The following is a 22,662-nucleotide window of genomic DNA, read 5'->3' as shown; positions in this document are numbered from 1 at the left end:
AGAACAGAAACTGAAATAAACTGTTATACAATTAATCACAAGTAGAGTCCTCAGGTTTTTTACCCATACACGTGAGTATTGTCTAAAACATGTCTTTGTAGCAGCCAGGTCCTGTCACCACTCTGCTTGGCTAAGTTCACAAATCTGTTGTAATCTGTAGCTTCCCTGTCCCGTCTCTGGCTTTCCTCTCCTGCTAAGCTTTGTTTCCTAGCAGTAAATAAAACCTCTGCCACTACCGTAGCTACTGCTGTGGCCGGAACCACCATGGCCATCTCGGTTTCAAGATTTGGCAAAGTACCGATCTCAACCATCACAAGGGCCTGAACTTCTGCCTCCAAAGTTTCTTCCTGTCATGGGTCTGAAATTTGAAGACTGATTGTTGTAACTGCCAAAATCATTGTAGATTCTGCCACCTTGAACATTGCTTCCATCATCACCAAATCCATTACAGCTGTCCCTACTGCCGCCATATCCATCATCGCCATGGCTGCCACCAATGCCACCTTCACCACTGAAGTTTCCACCATGACCAAAGTGGTCATTCCCACAGAAACCATTCCACGACCACCACCAAAGTTTCCAGAATCTCTTTCACCTCTTTGGCCAGATGAAATACTAGCCATCTCTTGTTTGGATGGGGCTTTCTTTACTTCACCGTTGTGGCCATTCACAGGATGGAATTTCTGAATGACAGTCTTGTCTCTGGAGTCATGGTATCAAAGGTTGCAAAAACAAAGCCTCTCTTTTTGCCACTGGCTCAGTCAGTCATGATTTCAAACACGTCAGTTTCCTCATATGTTTCAAAATAATCTCTCAGGTAATGTTTTTCAGTGTCTTCTTTAGTACCACCCATAAAAATCTTTCACAGTTAAGTGGGCACCAGGTCTTTGAGAATCTTCTCCTGAGATAGCCCTTGGGCTCCACAATTCTTCATCACCTTGCGTGGCCTTACCTTCATGAGCGCATCCACCTTCTCCACGTGACAACCCCGAAGCTTCTGGAGTGCTTGCTGTTCGAAGCCCTCGTCACCACACAGTCTGTGAGCGTTCCCCATTGCTCAAAATGGCCCCTCAGACTCTCATCGGTTGTTTCAAAGCTCAGACGTCTGACGAAAAGTTTTGTAGCTGCTTGAGTTCTTTGGGAGACTCTGACTTTGACATGACAGCACTTGGAGGTGGGGAGACTTCAGCGATGCGTCTCACTTTTTACGTATATGAATTTTGTGCCTTTTCTTTTTAAGTAATTCATGGAAATATCCTTTGTCTGTGGTTTCAAGTCATTGCCACAATGATTCCTATTGCATGGTAAATTGGGAATTTCATTACATTATTGGTTTGAAAGAGAATCTTGACATTTTCAAATCCTTTAAAAAAACTTAAAGCATCTGCACTAGCAGCGTCTTTGGGAAGCTATTGTAGATTTTTTTTTTTTTTTTAAGCTTTTAACTTTGAGATAGTTAGAGATTCACATGCAGTTGTAAGAAACAACTCACAGGAACCCTGTGCATCCTTTGCACAGTTGACCCCAGTAGCAACATCTTGCATTACTATAGTGCATGCATGCTTAGTCACTTCAGTCGTGTCTGACTCTTTGCGACCCTATTAGCCCACCAGGCTCCTCTGTCCAGAGGATTCTCTATGCAAGAATGCTGGAGTGGGTTGCCATGCCCTCCTCCAGGGGATCTTTCCCACCCAAGGATCGAACCCACGTCTCTTTACATCTTCTTTGACAGGAGGGCTCTTTACCCCTAGCACCAACTGGAAAGCCCATTACTATAGTACAACATCACCACCAGGAAAGCTATTGTTTTTAACAAAGTGACAAGTTGTTTTTTTTTATTCCCCCAACTTCCAGTTCTTTGTTCATTCTCCATCTCTCACAAAAGGGCTTGAGGTAGTTTATCTAAAGGACAAATATAATACCATTGTTTTACAATTAATTACAACGGAGGAAACAAGGTTAAAAGCAGATAAGAAAATAGGTTAACTCTTGGGGCTAATTCAAAGCTCATAATCTAGTTCTCTGCAGAGTCAACAGCTTCTAATTAATTTCCAACTGGAAACATGCCAACTTGTCAATGGAAGACAAAGCTTTTGTTAGTTCCTAGAACAATAAAAAGTTCTCATAAGGGACAACTAAGTATGCTTATAAGAGATACAGTTTTTATCACCTTCCTTGAATTACAACGAATGTGACAACAAGTGGAGGACCACAAAGCTAACTTATTAGTTAAATAGCTTTCTCCCACAAGACACTAGATCTTATCACAGACCTTCAGGGTCCACTCTCATGGAGTCACACACTCAATGCTATATTCTCAAACCACACTGTATCATTAAACTCCCATGAGTCAGTCACAGGTAATAGACAATATGATAATAATGAGACCTACTCACAAATATTCTAGTTTTCCTCCTTCTTGGTCCTTGTTAAGATTGCAATTTCCTGCCCTCTTAAAGTTAAGTGTGGCTGGTGACTTGCCTTCAGCCAATAAAATATGAGTGGAAGTGACATGTGCCACTTCTAAGAGGAAGCATTTAATTGGCGGTACCGACTGCACATTTCTTTTTCCTGCTTCAGAGATGGTAAGTAAGTAAGTAAGTAAGTGTTAGTCGCTCAGTCATGCCTGACTCCTTGTGACACCATGAACTGCAGCCCACCAGGCTCCTCTGTCCATGAGATTTTCCAGGCAAGGATACTGAAGTGGGTTGCCTTTTCCTTCTCCAGGGGATCTTCCCAACCCAGGGATTGAACCCAGGTCTCCTGTACTGCAGGCAGATTCTTTACTGACTGAGCTACAAGGGAAGCCTCAGAGATGGTGGGATCATGAATTAGCATGAAGTCTCTATTGCCCTGGGACCTGGGAGACTAAATGAAGTGGAGACTCTGCTGACGCATGCTGGACACATTTCATGAAGGAGAAATAAACTTGGATGGAGTCATGGAGATTTGAGGGTTGTTCATTATCATAGGTTAACTTGATAGCCCATCCTGGTTGTTACAGGAAACAGAAGTCCCTTAAAATATATTTATTTGATTGTTCTCTCAAGTCAGGTTCCTTTTCTTGAGGCTAACTATGCCCATTTCCTTCCATGGAGTGAGTGTGGAAAAGGTTGATTGTAGTATGAAATGGATCTCTCTGCCAATTTAGCTGTAAGTATGATCTGCTCCTCATTTGCTCTGAATATAATCTGTCCATGACACTCTACATAAAAATGACTCTAGCAACATACTGAAACTTCAGGAACATCTCATGACTAGTCCCCTAAGAACTAGTAAAGGAGAAGAATTGATCATTAAAACCTCAACCTAGAGGGTCAAGTGACAAAGTGAGATGGGAGAGGGCTTCCCTGCTGGTCAAGTGATTAAGACTCCAAGTTCCCAATGCAGGTGGCCCAGGTTCAATATCTGGTCAGGGAACTAGATCCCATATGTCATAACAAAAAATCCTGCATGCTGCAATGAAGATGGAAGATTACTGCATGCTGCAACTAAAAGCCAGTGCAGCCAAATAAACAAATATTTTTTATGGACTTCCCTGGTGATCCAGTGGTTAAGACTCCAAGTTTCCAATGTAGGGAGTGTGGGTTCGATCCCTGGTCAGAGAACTAAGATCCCACATGCCATATGGCGCAGCCAAAAATTTAAAAAAATTTAAAAAAAAAAGATATTTTTTAAAAAGTGAGATGGGACGAAGTTGGCTGTTTGTTTTTGATACCTTTGTTATCTGCCATGGCTGTGACTGCTTCCTGACTTTCATCCTTATGGACTCTGCTCACTCTTTGGTGATGAAAGGAAGAGGGAAGAGGTACTCACACAAAGCATTTTTAATAACTTGTTAATTGGATGAAATGGCAATTAAGATGCCTAAGGGTTCTACGCATATTCATAGATTGTCTTCAAAGGGTACAATTACCAAAGCCAATGAAAAAGATTACGAGTTAATATTGGTTTGTGATTTGGGGTGGAGGAGGATGAGGTATGTTCAGATATCTTCCTCCAAATAGCTGCTAAGATTAATCTGTGTCTCAGGTTTTATATGATAATGTGTAGAGGTACAGTTTGCCTGGAGCACAGCATGCTTGTCAAAGGAACAAGTTCCACAGTGGGTAGTCACCGGCCATCCTCCTGATTGGTCAGGGTGCACAATACTCTAAGAGGTACAAAGTGGATTTCCCACTCAATATAAAAGCTTACATAATATTTTCCATGATATCCATGTCTAGTATTATTTCCATCAGAAATAAGTATTTCTTCTTGTGGTAAAGATTAAATATAATATCCCCTTCGTGAATTTCCACAGGAACATAAAAACATTATTTTTGAGAATAGGAGCAACATTTTCTTTCAGAGCTGCCAAAAAGTGTATGGAAAAGAGATTTTGGCATGCCATGTTGAAGTCCTTTCTCTGCCTTGAAGAACATCTTGACAGTTAAGATTGAATGTTCAAGTGACAATACAGTAAGCATAATTTCAGATTCCACAGGGCTCAGGAATGGATGGGAATTACAGACACTTTACTCTGCCTGCCCTCATTCTGCTCGGCCACTGAGGTCCATGCAGGGAAAGATGTGGAAGTGGAAAAAGGCCGCACATATCCCCAGGGTACCCTCTAAGTGCCTGAGTTTTTGTCGCTCTTTTCCTGCCACTTCAGATCATCCAAGATAGCTCATGAAATATAAATGCTCGGTGACCACAGTTGGGAGATTTCCAAAGATAAAAGCAGTTTCAGTTACTTTGTGGTCAGGTCCATCTGAAAGAGCCACTGACTCTTTAAAAACTTTTTTAAATGAATAGATTATTATTTTTAAAAGTTTAATTAAATACAGTTGATTTGCAATCTTGTGTTAGTTTCAGGTGTAAGTAAAGTGATTCAGTTATATATATATATACATGTGTATATATATGTATATATTTCTGTATGTATATATATATATACACGTGTGTGTGTATATATATATATATATATATATATATGGAAAAGAACTTAAGATATATATATATCTTAAGTTCTTTTCCATCACAACTTATTACAGATATTGAGTATGGTTCCCTGGGCTATACAGTAGGTTCGACAGTAGGCTATCTATTCTATGTTTAGTAGTGCATATAATTTAATTCCAGATTCCTAATTTATTCCTCCTTCCCTTTCCCTTCTGGTAACCATAGGATGCTGGGTGGCATGCAATGGACATGAACTTGGGCAAACTTCAGGAGGTGGTAAGGGACAGGGAGTCCCGGTCTGCTTCCGTCCATGAGGTCCCAGAATCAGACACAACTGGGTGACTGAACAACACATAAGTTTTTTTCCTGTTTCTGAGTCTATTCCTATTTTGTAAATTAAGAGACTATTTTTTTAGAGCTAGTTTAGGTTTACAGAAAAATTGAGCAAAGCTACAGAGCTCCCATTTGCTTCCTTCCCTCTTTAATAACATTTTGCAATAGTGTGGTATATTTGTTACAGTTGATGAACCAATATTGATACATTATTATTTACTAAAGCCCATGCTTCACTTAGGGTTCACTTTTTCTGTTCTACAGTGTTATGAGTTTGGACAGATGCATAAATCCTTACACTTACCATTAGGGTGTCAGATAGAATAATTTCACTGTCCTAAGAATCCTCTGTAGGAGACACAGACTTTTTTTTTCATAGGTAAGAAATGAATTTATTTAGGTTCAGAGAAGCAGACTCTACAGACAGAGTGTGGGCCATCGCAGAGAGCGATTGTGACTGACATTGACTTTTATAACTAGTTCAGAAGCATGTTCCTGGCCTCATGCCCTCTGAACACAGTCTGGTTCTACAGGGCTGAACATTGTAACTGAAAGGGGCTCTGTCGTAATGAGAGACGTGTGGCCTGGTGGTAAAGTGAACTGGCCCTGCCTTGCCACTGCCACGTCATTTAGGCTCTCTCATCTGTAAAACACGGCTAGGTGAAAAGTGAAAGTGTTAGTCACTCAGTCCTGTTCGATTCTTTGTGGCCCCATGGTCTGTAGCCAGCCAGGTTTCTCTGTCCAGGGAATTCTCCAGGCAAGAATATTGGAGTGGGGAACCAGTTCTTTCTTCAGGGAATCTTCCCAACCCAGGGATCGAACTCTGGTCTCCTGCATTGCAGGCAGATGCTTTACCATCTGAGCCACTAGGTCAGCCCAGTATAGAACTTAATCCATGAGTAATAGACAAGATTACACACATAAAGAAATCAGAACAGTGCCAGGCAGATAGCAAGTACTCCACTTACTACAGGTAAAATTGTTATTCAAAAATGAACACAAGCGCAGGACTAAACACATGCACACAAACATGCATACAAATTAAATTAGGAAAATCTGAATAAGCTCAGTGGGTTCTGGTGATGTCAGCTTCCTGGGTGGGACAGAATCCTACGGTATTGTAAAATATTACTTATCACTGGGGAGACTGGGCAAAGTTTATCTCTGTATTGTTTCTTAGAAGTGGCATGTGAATCTCCAATGGTCTCAATAATAATTTCAATTATTCAAGGACTTCCTTGATGGTCCAGTGGTTAGGAATTCGTCTGCCAATGCAGAAGACGTGGGTTCAATCCCTGGTCTGGGAAGATTCCACATGTTGCCGGGCAACTAAGCCTGTGCATTACAACTACTGAAAGCCATGCTCCCTAGAACCTATGCTCTGCAACAAGAGAAGCCGCTGCAGTGAGAAGCCTGTGCACCATAACTAGAGAGTAACCCCTCCCCAATGGAACAAGAGAAAAGCCAACACACTGTAATGAAGACCCAGCGAAGCCAAAAATAATAAATTTTTAAAAAGAGAAAAACATGGAGGAAGTGTCAATGCATATTAGTAAGTGAAAGAAGCCAATCTAAAATGGCTACATAATGTATGATTCCACCTGGATGATATTCTGGAAAAGACAAAAAAAAAAAAATTTCAAGCAGGGAATGAGAGGCAGGGTTACAGGGGTTGCCTGTTAGAGATGGAGCAACAGCATATCTCAGTGGCTCAATTTGTGAGCCAAACTTGGCTGTTAAGGCCTTTGGGGAAAATTGGGAGAAATTTGGATATAGAATGAAGATTAAGTGTTTTTATTTTGATTAGAATTGGCCTAGGTTTTATGGTTATAGGGCTTCCCTGGTGGCTCAGATGGTAAAGAATCTGCCTGCAATGCAGGAGACCTGGGTTCCATCCCTGGATTAGAAAAATCCCCTGAAGAAGGGAATGGCAACCCCCTCCAGTATTCTTGCCTGTAGAATCCCCATGGACAGAGGAGCCTGCCAGGCTATAGCCTGTGTCCATGGGGTCACAAAGAGTCAAACGCAACTTCACCTTCACTTTTTTCATTGTGGATATAGAAAGAAGAAAAAATAAATTTAGTGCCTCCACTCTCCATGGCCTGAACCTGCAAGGCTGTGACAAGCTGATTATTAGAAAACCTCCCTACATAACTCCTTACTTGAGTTATAATCACCACCACACTTTCAATGTCTGCTCAAAATTTCTAGGAGAGAAACTCAATAAGCCACAGCAGGCCATTATTTTGCCCAAGACCTAAGACCTGGTGGCTCAAGTGGTAGATAATCTGCCTGCAAAGTGGGAGACCCGAGTTCAATCCCTGGGTCAGGAAAATCCCCTGGAGAAGCAAATGGCAACCCACTCCAGTGTTCTTGCCTGGAGAATCCCATGGACAGAGTAGCCTGACAGGCTATAGTCCTTGTGGTCACAAAGAGTCAGACATGACTGAGTGACTAACACTTTCACTAAGTCTCCAGGTACTGCAAATCAAAAGTCTTTCTTTAAGAGGGACACTAGCTCTACAGGACATATTCTCAACAAAGGGGTATGAATCGTACAGTATGTTCTGGCTTCTTCTCAAAATGGCTCTACTGAGGATTCAGCTTCTTTGAATTTAAATGCTGCAGATGTATTTCCAGCAAGAAAAATGAATGAGTAATTATTACTCAGCACAGTGATAGACTGTATGTTTTAGACAGTGTCCTTTCAGTTTTAGCAGAGGCGTTTAATGTCCCTGTTTGTAAAACACTTTGTTCTCATAAACAGCTAGATCTTAGAAATTTTCTTATTGTTTAACTTTCTAGTTCTTGAAACTGATTGATGCAATTCTAAGTATGAAAGTTTGGAGAATGCCTTTTCACTTACTGAAGATATTCACATTGCTTAGAAGCTTTAAATAAAGAACTGTTCTATCTCAGCTTCAAAGAATTATAATAACACATGCATCTTTTCCCCCTCTCCAGATCTTTTGTAGACCAGGCTTCTCTCTTTCTGATCCTTTCTGATAGAAAGTTACCAGTATGAACATGCTTGTGGTATTCTTGGAACTGTTACATTAAACCAGACTTTTAAAGGGATTTTGGATTCAAATATGAGAAAAAGCTCCTGTGGGGAATTTTTACTGAGTATAAGCATATGTATTTCTATTCCTATCTTTTTTGATTATAAAATACATCTTTAGCTATAAGCTTCACAGATCAGATACTTAGAACAGGTACCATCCACACACTCCCCACATAGTAGCTTGTGAATGCTCGTGGAATTAATTTTAATAGACTAGATATTAATGGAGCAGTCGATCCCTGGGTCAGAAAGATCCCCTAGAGAAGGGAATAGCCACCCACTCCAGTATTATTGCCTGGAGAATCCCATAGACAGAGGAGCTTGGCAGGCTACAGTCCATAGGGTAACAAAGAGCAGACATGACTGAGCAACTAATACTAACACTTAATCACATATGAGAAACCCGGGCTATCAAATTTAGCTTTTCTCTTGCTTAGTATTATTTCTCTCAGAAGCTTTGTGCGAAGTTGCTTCAGTCTTGTTCAACTCTTTGCGAACCCATGGACTGTAGCCAGCCAGGCTCCTCTGTCCCTGGGATTTCCCAGGTAAGAATATTGGAGTGGGTTGTCAGCAGCTTGACACATAAATTATGGATTACTTCTCATTTGTTCACAATGAAGACACTGTCTCATGCATTAAAGTGTTTTGTTTTTGTGGTCTTTTTAAATTCTGAAAATGGAGAAGTGTTTGTTTAGGTGATGATTTAGACATCACAATTTTCTCTCTTGCAAAAAAGGCGGGGATAGGAATTGCTAACAGGTAGTTTCCCTTCAGATTCCATATCCTATGTTTCCAGTCATTATTAGCTCAGAAGAATACCCACAAAGCTGTGACATCTAATATCTGTTTTAAAAAGATAATTTTCTATCTTCTCAGCTACTCTTCTCAACTTGAAATGCCCCAGTTGATTTAGCTTTTCCCAGATTTTTTTCCTGGCACAAAATCGGAGCTATTTTGGTAAATTTTAGCTTACTTTGCCTTCAAACGCATTGAAGCTGATAAATAAAGTTATTTTTTCTCTGAGTGAATGGACATGAGACATTACTCTGAGAGATGGAAAGGGTGAAATTTACAACTATACTATGTTGAAGTTTTTGATAAATTGTCTAGTGAAGGCAACAGCATTAGGTATACGAAGAAAAATATTGCTCTTTACGGCAAATCTATCTTTGGAAGAAGGAAGTAAGTAGAACAAGTATAGTTTTCTCTTAGATTCTCTCATTTAGGGCATTAATTTGAATGCCTTCCTTACACACACACACACACACACACACACACACACTCACACACACACAATCCTTCTGTAGTATCATTTAGAAATTAAGTACCTGGATTAAAATGAATCTCTGCAGAGATAGATAAGAAGATAGATAGGTAAATATAACCTAGCAGAAAGTCATTTATAGTTTTTAAAATATGGACCATGCTAACTATACCTTAATATAAATAAACAAAAGAACAAACTTGTCTCTCCAAAGCCTTTTATGACTTTAATTGGACGGCTTGATCTCATTTAGCCTTTAGTTGCCATAGCTATATGGCAGTTAATTATACATGAGCACGCACTGGCTCTTCCTGGGCGGCGCTAATGGGAAAAAACCTGCTTGGTAATGAGGGACATAGAAGAGACACAGGTTCAGTCCCTGGATCAGGGAGATCCCCTGGAAGAGGAAATGGCAACCCACTCCAGTATTCTCGCCTGGAGAATCCCATGGACAGATGGTTCTGCGGGCTATAGTCCATGGGGTTGCAAAGAATCAGATACGACTGAAGTGACTTAGCATGCAGCACGCATGTGTGAGTACTCATTATTAGGTAGATTTTAGTTTTTTTCCCATTGTGTCATTTTTACTAGATTCATTTAATTTGGTTTTGAATATAAGCAACTAAAAGCTTGCACTTGAAGCAGTGTAATAAACCATGCTTGGTACAGCTGAAAGTTATCTCACAGATCATTATTTTGAGCTTTTTCAAGGTAAACAAGTAATATTGTTCTCCTCAAAGAGCAAAATCTCTGTCTTCATACAAGGTCAGTCCTTGAGCAGAGAACTTCGCATTCTTTAACGTGGGAAAAATGAGTACTTTTTAAAAAGGTGAGCACTTTTATGGATTACAGTTGCTCTACTCCGTAAGAGTTTAAACTAACTGAAAGTTTAAACTAACATTATGTTCTCCATCCTTTCTAGGTAACCCCTGTTCTTTTCACTTTTATCTTGTCCTTATTTTGGTTTTCCTAAAATAATCTCATTTCCATGGTTTGTGTAACTTGACCATACATTTCCTGATAAAAGGCACTTTCCAACCCTTATTCCTTTCACTTAACACTTAAAACATGTTCTTGTCTCCAGTGATTGGAGGTCTTTGTTGATTTAAGTTGCCAGAGGCACCCCAGATTATTCTTTATATCAGACTTTATTTAGGTTTCATTTCATTGATGTGAACACAATTAATGCTTTTCTTTTCCAAAAGCTATGCAGACCTGTTCTTCCTGTCTTAAATTAGCTTAGAGGTCTGATCTGTTTCTATCTAACACAAAGGAATATTGCTTCTGCTGGATATCTTCACACCTGCTAATCAGTGACTTTCCTGAAAGTTCTTTCTGTATCTTTCAAGTTTGGTCCTTGACTACAAGTCCCTGAGAATTCTTAGAGTCTAGCCACAGGAAATTATGTCCTTTTCTCAGGAAATTTGATTACTTAGTATGGGGAAGATGGAAGAGGGTATTAAATATTACCTTAGCTTGTTAGGAGAGTGTAGGATTAATTTAGGACTTCTTAATTTAGAATTTATCAGAAATTAATAATCAATCAATAATTAATTAATAATGAATAATCCAATTATAATTTTAATTTTGATTTGATAATTAGATAGTTTAGTAAGAACCAGTTAATAATTAATTGATTAGATTTAGAATTAATTTGGAAATGCATCTAACATTATGCAGATTTACAGCTGCAGTCTAGGCGTGTAACTGGATGGATAATTTCCCTGAGACTTCTGACTTCCTCAAAATATTTGAAGACTTGGTGAGCTTATTTCTTATATTTATCGATATTGACTTTACAAACTTAATATGGTGCGGGAGATAACTGACATGATTCTGGTTAATGGATTGGATGTGGGGACCTTCTAATTTAAGGCATATCCATATTTTTCCTCCTAGAAATGCAGAGTTCAGAAGATCCAGTTTTATCAATGTGATTTTGTAGTTTCATGTTAATTGAAATGAATTCCCTTGCTTCTAAGGTTTGAATGAGAGGTGATTAAGACAGAAAGGAACCGAACGTCTGAGCAACATGTGTTCACCTGAAATTCTCAACAGTTAACCAGGGAACACAAGAGATGTCATATGCAACACACATAAGTGCTGCAAAGTGATGAGACGATGCCAGAATGGGCAAAGCAAAAATGAAACAAGGGAAGAAGGAGGTAGGGCCGTGTGTGTGAAAAGACTCTTTCAAAAAGGTGGTCGAGAGATTGCAAAGGAAAGACACGTTTATTTTTCCTTAGTTTGGCTAAGTTAAGATGTTCACTTAATTACGTGTACTTCCATGCAAAATAAGAGAGTGAGTTCTTATACAGGGTGCTTGGCTAATGCCCATAAATCACAAGTTTTGCTGAGAAATACTTCAATACAGAAGCATCATCTCTAATGGGACTTCATTGAAAGCGTGTTTGAGATATATAGGGGTCTACTTATGGAGATTAAAAATATTCTCTCCTTAGCATTTTTCTTTTTTCCTACATCTTCTGGTTTAGTTCAGTTGCTCAGTTGTGCCTGACTCTTTGCAACCCCATCACCAGGCTTCCCTGTCCATCACCAACTCCCAGGCTGTACTATTTTCTTTGCTTGCTTTCTAATTTGAATACCACATATTGAACAAGCCCAAAGATTATAACTATATAACTTCTATCATCAAATGGCCCTCATTTTGCCTTAATTTTTTAATGAGTAATTGGATCATGAATGAATTTTAGAAATATTCAGCTAAGAGCCAGGAGCATTGATTAATTTCTGGAGGTTGAGAAAAACAAAACCCATTTGATTATTTTTATTAAGGAAGTATAAGAGATTCCTTTTTGGTTTTAAAGAAATGTAAATTCTGAATTTGAAGTCTCACCCGACACACCACCCAGGACCCTTTTCCCAACTGGGACTCCAGATTGCTGTTATTTGGGGACTTCCTGCACTGTTCAAGTCTGGATATAGGTTGTCTTCCCAATTTGGTGATATATAATTCTGGAATCATGCCTGAAATGCCGGAGAACATGGAACAGGAGGAAGTTAACATCCCCAACAGGCGGGTTCTCATTACTGGTGCCACTGGGCTTCTTGGCAGAGCTGTGTACAAAGAATTTCAGCAGAATAATTGGCATGCCGTTGGCTGTGGTTTTAGAAGAGCAAGACCAAAATTTGAGCAGGTCAATCTCTTGGATTCTAATGCAGTTCATCACATCATTTATGATTTTCAGCCTCATGTCATCGTACATTGTGCAGCAGAGAGAAGGCCAGATGTTGTAGAAAATCACCCAGATGCTGCTTCTCAACTTAACGTGAATGCTTCTGGGAATTTAGCAAAGGAAGCAGCTGCAATTGGAGCATTTCTAATCTACATTAGCTCTGATTATGTTTTTGATGGAACAAACCCACCTATTAGAGAGGAAGACATACCAAATCCCCTAAATCTATATGGCAAAACAAAATTAGAAGGAGAAAAGGCCGTCCTGGAGAACAATTTAGGAGCTGCTGTTTTGAGAATTCCTGTTCTGTATGGAGAAGTTGAAAGGCTTGAGGAAAGTGCCGTGCCTATTATGTTTGATAAAGTGCAGTTCAGCAATAAGTCCGCCAACATGGACCACTGGCAACAGCGGTTCCCCACGCACGTCAAAGACGTGGCCACCGTGTGCCGTCAGCTAGCAGAGAAGAGGATGCTGGATCCATCAATTAAGGGAACCTTTCACTGGTCCGGGAACGAACAGATGACTAAGTATGAAATGGCGAGTGCAATTGCAGATGCCTTCAACCTCCCCAGCAGCCACTTAAGACCGATAACTGACAGCCCTGTCGTAGGAGCACAACGTCCGAGAAATGCTCAGCTTGATTGCTCCAAATTGGAGACCTTGGGCATTGGCCAGCGAACACCATTCCGAATTGGAATCAAAGAGTCACTCTGGCCTTTCCTCATTGACAAGAGATGGAGACAGACGGTCTTTCATTAGTGTATGTGTGGTGGTGGGGGTGGTGGTGGTGGTTTTTTAAAACGAGAAGTCAAGAAGTCATGGCACTTTTTAAAGAAAAAAGGAAATAGTTTTGTATGAGTGCTCTTCAATTGTGATTCATGATCTTTCAGGTAAATGATGCTCTTGCATTAGTGAATTGTCTAGGGAAACTTAAGGGCAATAATGCCTTGTTTGAAGTAATGATTTTCTCATTTTGTTCTGCCTCAATTTGCTGTGTGAATATAGTAAATTATGATTTTCAAGTATTTGAGAGCCAGGATGAAACACGTCTGCTGTAGACTTTTTTTGGGGGAGGGGGAAGAAATGCATTGTTCATTCCTATAAATAATCTCTACATTTTCAGGACTTTTACAACTGTTTATCCTTTTATGTTTTAAATTGTGTTAAATAGGATACAAATCATTGGTGTTCATGTTTGCTTTGCTTGAGCTCAGATCAAAATGTTTGAAGAAAGAAACTTTATTTTTGCAACCTAAGTGCAGTTTTTATGCTTGAGATATTTCAACATGTTATGTATATTGGAACTCCTGCAGCTTGATACCTCCTGCTTTTGTAGCAGTGAACGGTGAATGTTTGAGAGAGAGAGACTGTGTGTATGTGTATGTATATGTATTTTTTAAATATATATGAAACTGTCCTTTTCACTCCATGTCACTAAGTGATATTTCATATGTGCGGTTATACTAATAGTAATGGGCCTTGTAAGTCTTAACCATTCATGAATAATAATAAATACGTACTGCTGGCATGGTAAAAAAAAAAAAAAAAGAAATGTAAATTCTGTTCATTGCTGTGTAATAGCCATTGCCCCAGTTGATGGAGATATAAAAGGGAATTTATTCAAAATTGAAATACTGTATCATAGAAATGATTTTACTTATAAGATTCAATATTTGACTATTCTTGAAGTAAATTTTGATGACATTATATATACCAAGTTGCATAACCTCACTACACCTGTAAGAATATAGGGGAAAAAAGCAGATTTGAAAAGAGTATAATTATACCTCTCAAGTGATTTAATAAAGTTTAACCTTTGGGATGGAAACAAGAACAACTTGACCAAAGAAAATGTCATTACCAATCTCCTTGAAGCAAGCAATGATTAAATGCAAAGAAGCAGTATTTCTCGAGTTGATTGAAGAGTGCTGCAATTTTTCTTATTTTAAAAAGTTAAACATTTAAAAATTAGCATATACACTCTGTTGCTCACAAGTAAGAATTATATCTTCTGAGTCCTCCTCTTACTAGCTATTTTTCAAGAGAGGTGTGTCCCCTTTTATTGTTTCATTATGCAGCCTTTGAATCATTTTAAATTTCTTAAATGTTTTTAATTAGATGTAGCACTTTGAAGCATCTCATATGACATTATAACGTTTTTTTTTTTAGTAGTTTTAGTTCCCAGGATCCACATGTACATGGCTCTAGAAGTGCCTTCTATTTTTCCAATATTTAGAGGAAAAGTTTAGAAAGAAATATATCTTAGAATTTTTTTACATGGGCACTTTGTGCATTTAGGTTCATGAGTACAGTTGGCTTTCCATATTCGTGAGTTCTGCTTATGTGTGGCATGGAAAACCAACTGTACTAGCCATTTTACACAGGGGACTCGAGTATTCAATGTTTCTGGTATCCAGGGAGATTCTGGCTCCAGTCCCCCAAGGATACTGAAAGATGACTGTGCATTTGAAACTCTTTTTAATACTGGTATGTTTTGGTTTATCTATTTGTTGTGTCTATACTCTAAAATATCTATAGGGAATTTATTTCCCACCAGGACTTAATTGCCAGCTAACTACCTAAGTAGAAATTGAACATGACTTTATGAGTTCCTGCATGTATTTCTAAAATGTACTTACACAGCACTCTATGTCAGCAAGGGATTCCTTGGTGGCTCCAACGGTAGAGAGTCTGCCTGCAATGCAGAAGACCCAGTCTCCATCCCTGGGTGGGGAAGATCCTCTGGAGAAGGGAATGGACCTACAGTTCATGGCATCACAAAGAATCGGACATAACTGAGCGACTAACACTTTCACTTTCATTATGTCAGCAAGCCCAGTGATCATCTTCCAAAAGGCATGGGATGTCAATGTAGTCACATGGATACTTAACAATATTGTACAATTATAATATTTGATAATTATCAGTTACTAAAGGAAAAAAAAGCTTGCTTTACACCTTTTAGCTTTTAGGGAAGACCTGTATCAGTCTCTGTTTTTGCTAATGGCCGAGTCCATTAGCTAAATCCAAAGAGGATTCCACTTTTTAAAAAAAGGCAGAAAGTGAAAATAGCAATTATCGTTTGTTTTGCAGAGTTGTTATAGAGGCATCTCGGGTCTAGTAGCTTGAGTGGCTTGCCCAAGCTCCTTCCCCAAGAAATACATGCAACATCTCAGCATCAAGCCACCATAGTTTTGAACTGTGTCTGTGAGCATCTGTACTTTATCTCAATTTATTTTGCTCATCCATTAGCTAGATGTGTTCTAAGGTAATTGCTTCTTTACTTTACACCATTTTGACTTAGGAAAGCTTTCACAGGAAGAATCTAACACTTTCAAGTAGTGGGGAAACCTAAAACTCCATTTTATTTTAGGATATGGATAATGTACCTCTCCCACCCCCAGCTTCCCTGATGGCTCAGATGGTACAGAATCTGCCTGCAATGCAGGTTTGATCCCTGGGTCAGGGAATATCCCCTGGAGAAGAGAATGGCTACCCATTCCAGTATTCTTGCCCGAGAAATTCCATGCGCACAGGAGCCTGGTGGGCTATAGTCCATGGGGTCATAAAGAGTCCTAGAGGACTGAGTGACTAACATTTTCACTTATTTTCAATGCACTCCCCCCAGCCCCAACACATACAAACACACAAATCAGGATCTGAACTTTTTTTTTAACAAAAAAAAACCAAAAATAATTAATTTTATTTATTTATTTTTGGCTGTGCTGGGTCTTCTTTGATGTCTGGGTTTTCTCCAGCTGTGGTGAGCAGGGGCTACTCTTTGGTTGTGGTGTGTAGGCCTCTCATTTCACTGGCTTCTCTTGTTTCAGAGCACTGACTTTCGGGTGCATGGGCTTCAGTAGTTGGAGCTCCCGGGCTCCAGAGCACAGGCTCAACAGCCACAGTGCACAGGCTTAGTTGTTCCAAAGCATGTGGGATCTTCCTGGATTGAACCCGTGAACCCTGCACTGGCAGCCAGATTGTTAATTCCTGAGCCACCAGGGAAGCCCCAGAATCTGGACCTTAATTAACCATACGGAATAATGATGTAATAATGTCTGTTTCATTTCCAAATATGACTGCTTTGGTGTGTATTAATATTTGTGCAATAACAGGCTAGGGTACGTAGGGCGTGGAGGAGTGAGTTAAAGTTAGCACCAATTACACATGGTCAAGGAACCACAAACACATATTTCAAGTGGTCCAAGACATTGCTGCTATAACAATTTTCTCAAAATTGACTTCTCTTTGCCTGAGAAGAGTAACTTACGTATAGTGTAAGTTAGCTCAGAAAATTAACTTGTGCCCATGAGCCCTGAGAGAAATCAGGTCATCTTCACAGAAATCAGGTAGTAAGCCCTTATAAAACAGTGTGTATGTTATCTCTCGCTTTCAGCTGTATTCTTGCCAGACCTTTGTGGCATTCTATTTGTGGTAGGCAATGTGTGAACACCTGACTGGCAAATTCTGGCCTCCTAATAGCCTGGGAGGAACCAGCAAGAAAGAACACAGTGGATAATCGAGCAATGTGAGAAGACCCTAAAACATGGGAGATAGACATGGATATATTGGGTTGTGTGTTAACTTAACTTCACCCATGTTCCCTTAAGCATTCTCCTCCTGCAAGGAAGGACTCCAGTTTTCAGGATCTCTCTCCAACATATTTCTTTCTTTTTTAAAAAAAATATTTATTTATTTATTTGGCTGTATCGGGCCTTAACTGCTACACTCAGAATCTTTTGTTGCTTTTGTCTAGTCACAGCACACTGGTTTAGTTGCCCCATGGGATGTGGGATCTTACTTCCCCAACCAGGAATTGAACCTGCGTCCCCTGCATTGGAAGGTGGATTCTTAACCACTGGACCACTAGGGAAGTCCCTCTAATATGTTTCTTGACTCACTTCTGCTAAATGGTAGACATTTCCATGAGTTTTGGAAGGGGCATGAAGGGAGCAACATTATTTTCTCCAGGGGCAGCTGGGATTATCCATGGTGGTGCCCTTTGCCTTCTGGGGTCCTCCTGGGAGTTACCCACTGTGGTGCCACCTTCAGGTGGCTGAAGATCTCCAGTGGAAGCTTTCCTGTGATCCCTGTATTTCCTGATTCAATAACTTGGCCAAGGTCAAATAGCTAAGTGAAAAAGCCTGAATTCAAGCTCAGGAATTGAACTCCAGAGGTGATGCTTTTAGCTACTCTCCCTAGTGTCTGCTGCAGAGTGGAGATGGGATGCTATTCTGCTGTCTTCAAGTGCTCTTGTATTTTCTTTTCATCTTTGACAAATCCTCAGGCCAAGCTTTGACCGTCTCTTGACTGTATAGCTTTAACCATTTCCATTGCTTCCATTATTCTGTTAAGACCAAAGAGAGCAACAGAATAGAGCAATAGAGTCTATCCTTTTTGCCAGCCTCATCAACCTATAACATGGCTCTATTTTGTTAAAAGCCTGGAGAGGTAGCTTATTTGTAGGATTTATGTAATAGCCTTCACTTAGAGAGATTGCACTGGGGAAGCTTTATTATTAATAGCACTTTCCAGACCTGGTTGTACACCCCAGTCTCTAGGAGGACATTTCAGTAACAAGCACCCCTGTGTCCCACATCAGGCCTCCCGCGTCAGAATCCATGAGGTTGGGACCCCAAGATCCGCGTTTCTAATAAGCATCCACAGGTGATTATCATGCATTCAGGTAGGTGCTGATTCCCAGCCTGTGTTCTGAAGATACTCAGGTGTCAGAGGAGAGGTTTATCTCAACAGAGGAGAGGTTTATCAGAGGAGGTTCTACATGCCCTGCTCCAGACAGAGCAAATCCATTTTTAGCTTATTTACATTTTGGGGTTCCACTGGGTTTTATTCGCTAAAAGAGTTCCACTCCTTTTTTTGTTTTTGTTTTTTTTTTTTTTACTACTACCCTTCTGTCAAGTGAATGGCTCTCCTCAACTCTATATGTTTCCCTGTTTAATTCCTCAGCAGTCACACAAAGTTCCAAATGCTTTCCCAGCTCACCGGGACACTTCTTTCCATTTTGCATTCTATCTCATTCCGATTCTCATAGACAACTGGAATTGAGCTGAAAATATCCCCAATTAGAAACACAGTTCTTTACTTTTCTCCCAGGAATGAGATCATTGCATACATATAATTACACAATGGAAATCCTGAGGAAAGCTCCTTGGTTTTTCTTTGGACAGATTTCCATGTATCTATGTGACCTTCTTTGTGCTTGTCAGTACATTAATACATTTTGAAAGGAAAAGGAGTATTTAATTTGCTTGACATAATATTAAAAATCTGAATCAGGTATACTTAAAAGCCCAGATCACTGTGTTAAAGTAATGGTTCTGTCATTAAACGAAACTATTAGCTTCTTTCCCCATGTTTTGTTTTGTTTTGTTTTTTAATTTTGGCTGTACTGGGTCTTCATTGCAGCTCATGGGTTTTCTCTGGTTGAGGTTCATGGGCTCTAAAACAGGCAGGTTCAGTAGTTGCAGCACAGTTGGGCTCAGTTGCCCCACAGTGTGTGGGACCTTGGGGCTTGCCTGCTGGCTCAGAGGTAAAGAATCCATCTGCAGTACAGGACACGCAGGAGACATGGGTTCAATCCCTGGGTCAGGAAGATCCCCTGGAGGAGGGCATGGCAACCCACTCCAGTAATCTTGCCGGGAGAACCCCATGGACAGAGAAACTTGGCGGACTACAGTCCAGAGGGTCGCAGAGAATTGTGCATGACTGAAGTGACTTAAGCAGGCAGGCAGGCATGTGGGATCTTAGTTTCTTGACCAGGCATCAAACCTCATCTCCTGCATTGGAAGGTGGATTCCTAACCACTGGACCACCAGGGAAGTCCCTCCCCATGTTTAATGACTATAGACCATAGGCTCTAAACATGTTGTAAGTCGACGGAATTAGAGAAAGAGGGTGAACAATACCACGTAAAATAACCGATGATGGCTAGAGATGGATTTCAAAGCACACACCAACCATATCACATTCACATACCGAGCACAGGGCATTTCAGAATTTTTGCCTGATGAGAATGACATGAACTTGAAATCAAATATATACTATTTAAATTTTTAATATGCATTTATGTCACTCTCGTATATATTTATATGTCTCAGAGAAAACTGCAGACACCCTGAAGTGTTTTAAGTTCTCAACTGTTGAAACCATTGCCACCTTCCCTTCTCTGAGCGTGAAACCCTGCACCTTTTACCCATTATTTGTGAAACATCAGGCAGAACACTCTATGTGAATCATCTCGAACTATCTCAATGTAATGACAGGATGTAGCTATCATATATTGTTCCATTGTACAGATTGGGAAGCTGAGGCCTAGAGATGTTAGCAAACTTTCCCAAGGTTCTATTGCTAGGGCCAGAGGAAACTGGATGTAGATCCTAGCAGCCAAGTGCCTACCATGGTGTTGTTTTGCCCAGTTCTCCAGTGAAAAGAATGTCAAATGTCAGCTTACCAATCATTAGCCAAATCTCTTCTGTCCTCTGCCTTTTCCTACTTCCTTCTTTCAGGGTTCAGGAGGTAACATGCCCTAGTGGGATAAGCACTGCCCCTGTCACTTTGGCAAATACATGAACTTCTCAGATGTATTGATTATTTCAACCCTATGAGCTTCAGTTCTTCTGAAATATGGGCATGTCAACCCTATAGGGGCTTCCCTGGTGACTCAGATGGTAAAGAATCTGCTTGCAATGCAGGAGACCTGAGTTCAATCCCTGGGCCAGGAAGATCCTCTAGAGAAGAGAATGGCAATTCACTCCAGTTTTCTTGCCTGGAGAATTCCATAGACAGAGGAGCCTAGCAGGCCATAGTCCATGGGGTAGCAAACAGTTGGACACAACTGAGTGACTAACATACACACAGCCCTATAGGGTTGCTGTGAAGATGAAATGAAATAATTTGTATAAATGTGCTTTGCCCACAGCCTGGTCACTGGGTATTTGATTGAAAAAACAGAAAAAAGTAAGCAAGAAGACAAGCTGGCATTTATCAAACGCCCTCTTTCTAGCTTTGTTACGCGTTCCACAAAAACAAAGAGACCTAAGTTGCTTTTTATTCTATGCTCTTTGAGTCCCCATAATTGAAGGTGTTCAAGGGGAAAAAGTGAATGACTCCTTGATGGAATGCTGTGGCTGGAATTCAGGCCACAGTTACCCAAGGTAACTGCTTCACCAACCCTTAACTCTCCATTCCTATGACTTCATGACAAATCACTGGTCAGAATGTATTATTTTATTTTTTAAAAGATTTAGTTACAGGTGACTCCCCTCTCCCCCCCACTGCCTTTTTTTGGTTACCTTTTACAGTCTCAAAAACTGAATGACCCCAGCTCAGCCACACAAAGGCCGCGGTCAAGTGAATGGTAGTGTGTTCATTTAACAGCCTGCTATTAAAACTGATGATTATAAAGTAGAATGGAAGCACATACTTTTATATCTCTTCTGATTTAGCTGCTGCCCAGATTGTGATCAATAAGTCTTTCAAAGAAAGTCTGTGCTGCAAGAAAGTCACTTAAGCTTCTTTAACAAATTTCTCTATTATTGGACATCTAACTTTTATGTTAAAGTCATCTCTAATTCTGTGTCCTAAAATTTTGGTAAAAATTTATTTTTGCTCACATGAACCATAATGTCCCTGGTAAGGGATGGTCTTCCATATGATCATTTCAGGAAAGGACCCCAGTCTCCTTTCTCTAGGAGTGTTAACATCATCTTGGACTTTGAGATTCTTCACTGGGTTTTTGGTATCTCACCAACATAAGGAAAAGAGAGCTTGAAACATCACTCCAAAGATTTTGAATATTTAGGGACAAGAACTTTAAGCTGTTTGTATCACTTCTTTTTTTAATTTAATTTTTAATTCTATATTGGAGTATAATTGACTTACAATATTGTGTTAGTGTCAGGGATATAGCAAAGTGATTTGGCTATACACATACATATAGGAATTCTTTTTCAGACCCTTTCCCCATATAGGTTATTACAGAATATTGAGTGGTATCACTTCTGCCCACATTCCATTGCCTAGAACATAGTCTTATGATCATCTCTGCCAGCAGGAGAGCCTGGGAAATGTAACCCAGCCGTGTGTCCAGGAAATAGATTTTGCTTAATATCCAGCAGTTTCTGCCATAGATTCTTTCCAATTTATTGCTATCATAAACAGCTCTGAGATGAACATGACTTTATTTCAATCTTTGGTCACATTCTTAGACTTTTCCTTAGGATACATTATTTACAGTGGAAACTTTGCCAAAGACTTACTTTAAAACACATTTTTGAGTTTTGATATAGTCAACTGCCCTTCTGAAAAGTTGGATCAGTTTACCGCACATTAGAATTACCCAGGGAACTCTTAAAAATCCCAGTGCCCAGGTTACACTGTGGATGAGCCAGATCAGAACATCGGGGGGTGAAGCCAGACATGAGTATTTTTAAACTTTTTTTTTGGGCCTCATTGAGCAGCGCATGTGCAGGATCATAGCTGCCCGACCAGGGACCGAACCTGTGCCCCCTACATTGGGAGCCTGGCGTCGTAACCACTGGACCATCAGAGAGGTCCCCAGATATCAGTGTTTTTTTTAAACATCTTCACGTGATCCAACGTGCAGCAGAGTTTGGGAACCACTGCCTTTAGGATTCCAGGGCAGAACACTGAAGGAGCCTCTGTTACTGACAGCATAGCAGTCCAGAACTACCTGTCGCAGGGTCATTACATGTCAGAGAAAAAGACTTCCGACCTGTGCAACTCTGTTATTCGGAGTCTCAGTTGTAGCCATGGAACCATGGAATAAAGGTGGGTCACTGTCATTAAAACGGACTGACTTTAACAGAGCAGGAGAAATA

The 22,662-nt window shown here is 40.1% G+C and overlaps 1 protein-coding gene and 1 pseudogene across 1 annotated transcript; one reads left to right on the top strand and one right to left on the bottom strand.

The window, feature by feature from the left end:
• Positions 1–207: 207 nt before the first annotated feature.
• LOC122679961 lies at positions 208–1,160 on the bottom strand (annotated as a pseudogene).
• An 11,410-nt stretch (positions 1,161–12,570) lies between these two features.
• LOC122680664 (methionine adenosyltransferase 2 subunit beta-like) lies at positions 12,571–14,247 on the top strand. The gene has a single exon (XM_043882277.1). It carries the CDS (start codon positions 12,590–12,592, stop codon positions 13,559–13,561), a length of 972 nt encoding a protein of 323 aa, XP_043738212.1. The 5' UTR covers positions 12,571–12,589; the 3' UTR covers positions 13,562–14,247.
• Positions 14,248–22,662: the final 8,415 nt, after the last annotated feature.

The sequence above is a fragment of the Cervus elaphus genome, chromosome 22, assembly GCF_910594005.1.
Source record: "Cervus elaphus chromosome 22, mCerEla1.1, whole genome shotgun sequence".
Classification (NCBI taxonomy): domain Eukaryota; kingdom Metazoa; phylum Chordata; class Mammalia; order Artiodactyla; family Cervidae; genus Cervus; species Cervus elaphus.
The sequence above is the reverse complement of the archived record's forward strand: the minus strand, read 5'-3'. Positions and strand labels throughout refer to the sequence as shown.